This window comes from Didymella exigua (genome assembly GCF_010094145.1).
Source record: "Didymella exigua CBS 183.55 unplaced genomic scaffold M421scaffold_20, whole genome shotgun sequence".
Lineage (NCBI taxonomy): Eukaryota > Fungi > Ascomycota > Dothideomycetes > Pleosporales > Didymellaceae > Didymella > Didymella exigua.
Genome location: NW_022984794.1, coordinates 501,458 through 504,275, shown reverse-complemented (window position 1 = coordinate 504,275; position 2,818 = coordinate 501,458). Strand labels below are relative to the sequence as shown.

Below are 2,818 nucleotides of genomic sequence, written 5' to 3'. Positions count from 1 at the left end.
TGAAGAATTCGTTTTCTTTTCTTTTCATATTAAAATGGAACGCATTTGCGGAAATAAGAGCAATAGAAGGCGAAGGGGAAGGATTCGGTGGGGTTTCAAGAGTTGGTCGCCGCACGTCCGGAGGTGAACTTGGAATTGCAGGAGGTGTGAACTTCCAACTTTTTGGCGCGCGGAGTAATCCTCTAATTCGATGGATGACTGGTGTGCTGTGGCTTCTCCGATACTCATCCTGTTCCCATAAGTTGTCGCGTCGTTGAATGTCGAGAGCGACATGTTGCGATACAACGTTTTGACGGAGGGACATGAGTATTGGCGGAGCGGGGTCGTAAACAGCTGGGTACTGGTTTGGCCAAATAAGTCGAGAACGCTCCGAATCCAGCCGGAGCTTGAATCTTCTCAGCCACTGGATTCCAATGATGCAGTCTTGTGAACCCAAGTCTACAATTACAAAGGGACAGTTGTGTATCTTTCTGCCGTCTATAATCATGTGGAGTCGGATGTACTGCGTAACTGGGGTTGAAATCTGGTCCTTGAAACCTTTCACTGAAATCTTGAAGGGTAGCTTTCGGATAGGAATCTGAAGAGCTGAAGAAATTGAAGAAGCAATTTTGGAGTTAAGAAAAAGGTGTCCTTGAGCTCCGGTGTCGATTAATGAGTTGATGCGGACACCGAGGCCTTTCGAGCACAAAACGGACTTAATAAGGAAATGTGAACCGCCAAACAAACGAGACAAATTAAGATTGGATAAGTCATAACGGTTTAGGCCTGGGAAGGGGACTCCTCCCAGGCTTCTTCGTTTCCCGTCCGATCGTGGTTGTCGGTGTTGTAGTCATGTGTTTCGGAGGCGTCCACAAGGTCCTCATCACTAGCCAACTCAATCTTGCGTACGCGTGGGACTAGGCAGTCATTGGCGTAGTGTCCTGGCTTACCGCAGTTATAGCAGTTACTAGGTGTTGGTGTTGGTGTGGATTCCTTGACAGGTCCAGGGGTCTTGGAGAAGGCCCTCGGAGCTGGTACGGATGGTGCTCTGCTTGGCTGACGTTGATACGATGACGAAGCATTGTGATCTCTAGAAGGTGTGACCTTTTTGGCAGTGTCTGAAGCAAAACGATTTCGGTTCTGCGTCGGAGGGGCACCGGAACGTCCAAATATTCCTGTAGGGTCAGGTTGGTTGCTCCGCTCCATATCGAACGCAGTTAAGTGCTCTACCATGAGTTCGAACGAATCGTTCCACTGCCTCTTGAAACCTAGGTTGGGCACACGAAGTCCCAAGGTAACCTTAGTCCACAGGTAGTGGAACCACTCCGTTCTGGGTACTTGTCCACGTATAGCTGCACTGAGAAAGCGAGCTTTGAACGCAGGGAATGATTCGTTCTTGTCCATCGTAAGCCGGTCAAATACGGCTCTACTCTCAGCCTTCTCATTTCCCGTGATGAAATAGGACTTAAGAAGGGCGATCATCTCTTCAGCGTCCCGAAATGACTCCGAAGGACTGTCGGCCAGATACTGAGGCTCTAGATATTCTTTGGCTAGGCCTGTCGTGTGTCCCCATACTAAGGCCATTCGAGCGCGCTCGCTCCGATAGTGATCCGCGTTAATTTCCAATCTGTCTTGTATAGAGGCCTGCCATTGTTTGAAGGTTGGGCTGGTTCCATCGTCAAGATCATCAATCTTTGGGGTACGTTCGGAAAGTTTCCGCCTAATGTCGTAGTCTAGGGGTGTCTCGGACTGGAACCGTGATGGCTGTCGAGACATTGTCGGGATTGATTCGGTGGTTGGTAGCGGGTTGTCTGATAGTTGTTGGGAAGCCCTCAGTTGGGAGATTTCAGCACGAAGTCTTGCGACTACTTTTGCTAGGTCCATCTCATCTGAGTCCGAATCCGCTTCTTGATCACTTTCAGCCGCATTCTTTGCTGCTGAGGTTCGATCAGGGGGTAGTTCGGAGGCCTTATTTGCTGCGCTCTGAACTCGGGCTGATCTTCTTGTGGGTTCCTTGGAACCAGGGGTGTTGCTGCCTGACATCGGTATTATCTCCGATTCAGGTGGGTTGTTGGTAGTCTCCTAGTCTCTACCTTGGCGCTATCTGACGCGTCTTTTCCGAAGTAATCTGGACGTGATCGTCTCAGAAGTTCCAAACCCAAAGGCTTCGGTCGTCAGGAGATCTCCGGTATCCTGACTGTAGCTGAATGCTAGATGTAACGGTGTGTAGTGAATCAACTCTGATTCCACTAGGTTCTTGGGCGTAATCTGAAACAAACAAGTTGCGATATTATTTAGAGGCCGTCACTGGCTGGGACGAGTTTTTCTGTATAATGTAACGACGCAGGCAAGAAGAGAGATATCCGGAATAGGTGTGAATCCGCTACGAGGCATATGGGAGTGCTGGGATGATAAGAACACCAGGATATATTCTCTACACCTATAGGTCTTGTACGAAAGGATACAGAAAAACTACTCTACAATGCTACAGTTCCTTGCTCCTTATATATGAGGGTTCGGTGGCAGTTCGGTGTGAGCTCATGCCATGCGACAAGGGCCATGGTCATGAGTCGCTAGAACCGTATCCTAGTGGTATCGGGTCACTGTTCGTAGAGCGTTGTTACATGTAGGAGAATTGGCAAGAATGTACTTATAACATTATAGAACCTTAAGTAGGACTACACGGCCAGAGGAGAGACCTAAACAGACTACGTTGGTATATACTGCTGTTTGAGACGTTCGAGACTCAGACGGGAGCCATAGGAAGCGTTGCTGGTTGCGCAATACCCACTGGTCCTGCACCAGGATATTAGAAGACTGCTCTTGTTGCCAAGGAGAG

At 48.9% G+C, this 2,818-nt stretch overlaps 1 protein-coding gene across 1 annotated transcript in view; it reads right to left on the bottom strand.

Annotated features, from left to right (window-relative positions):
* Positions 1 to 2,637: 2,637 nt before the first annotated feature.
* The window catches only part of M421DRAFT_102279 (uncharacterized protein), a gene marked incomplete at both ends in the record, with an annotated part of 3,927 nt that continues 3,746 nt past the window's right edge, over positions 2,638 to 2,818 (bottom strand). The window contains one exon of the mRNA XM_033586754.1: positions 2,638 to 2,775. Coding sequence (XP_033447137.1) covers positions 2,638 to 2,775 — 138 coding nt within the window. The remainder of the gene's footprint in view (positions 2,776 to 2,818) is intronic.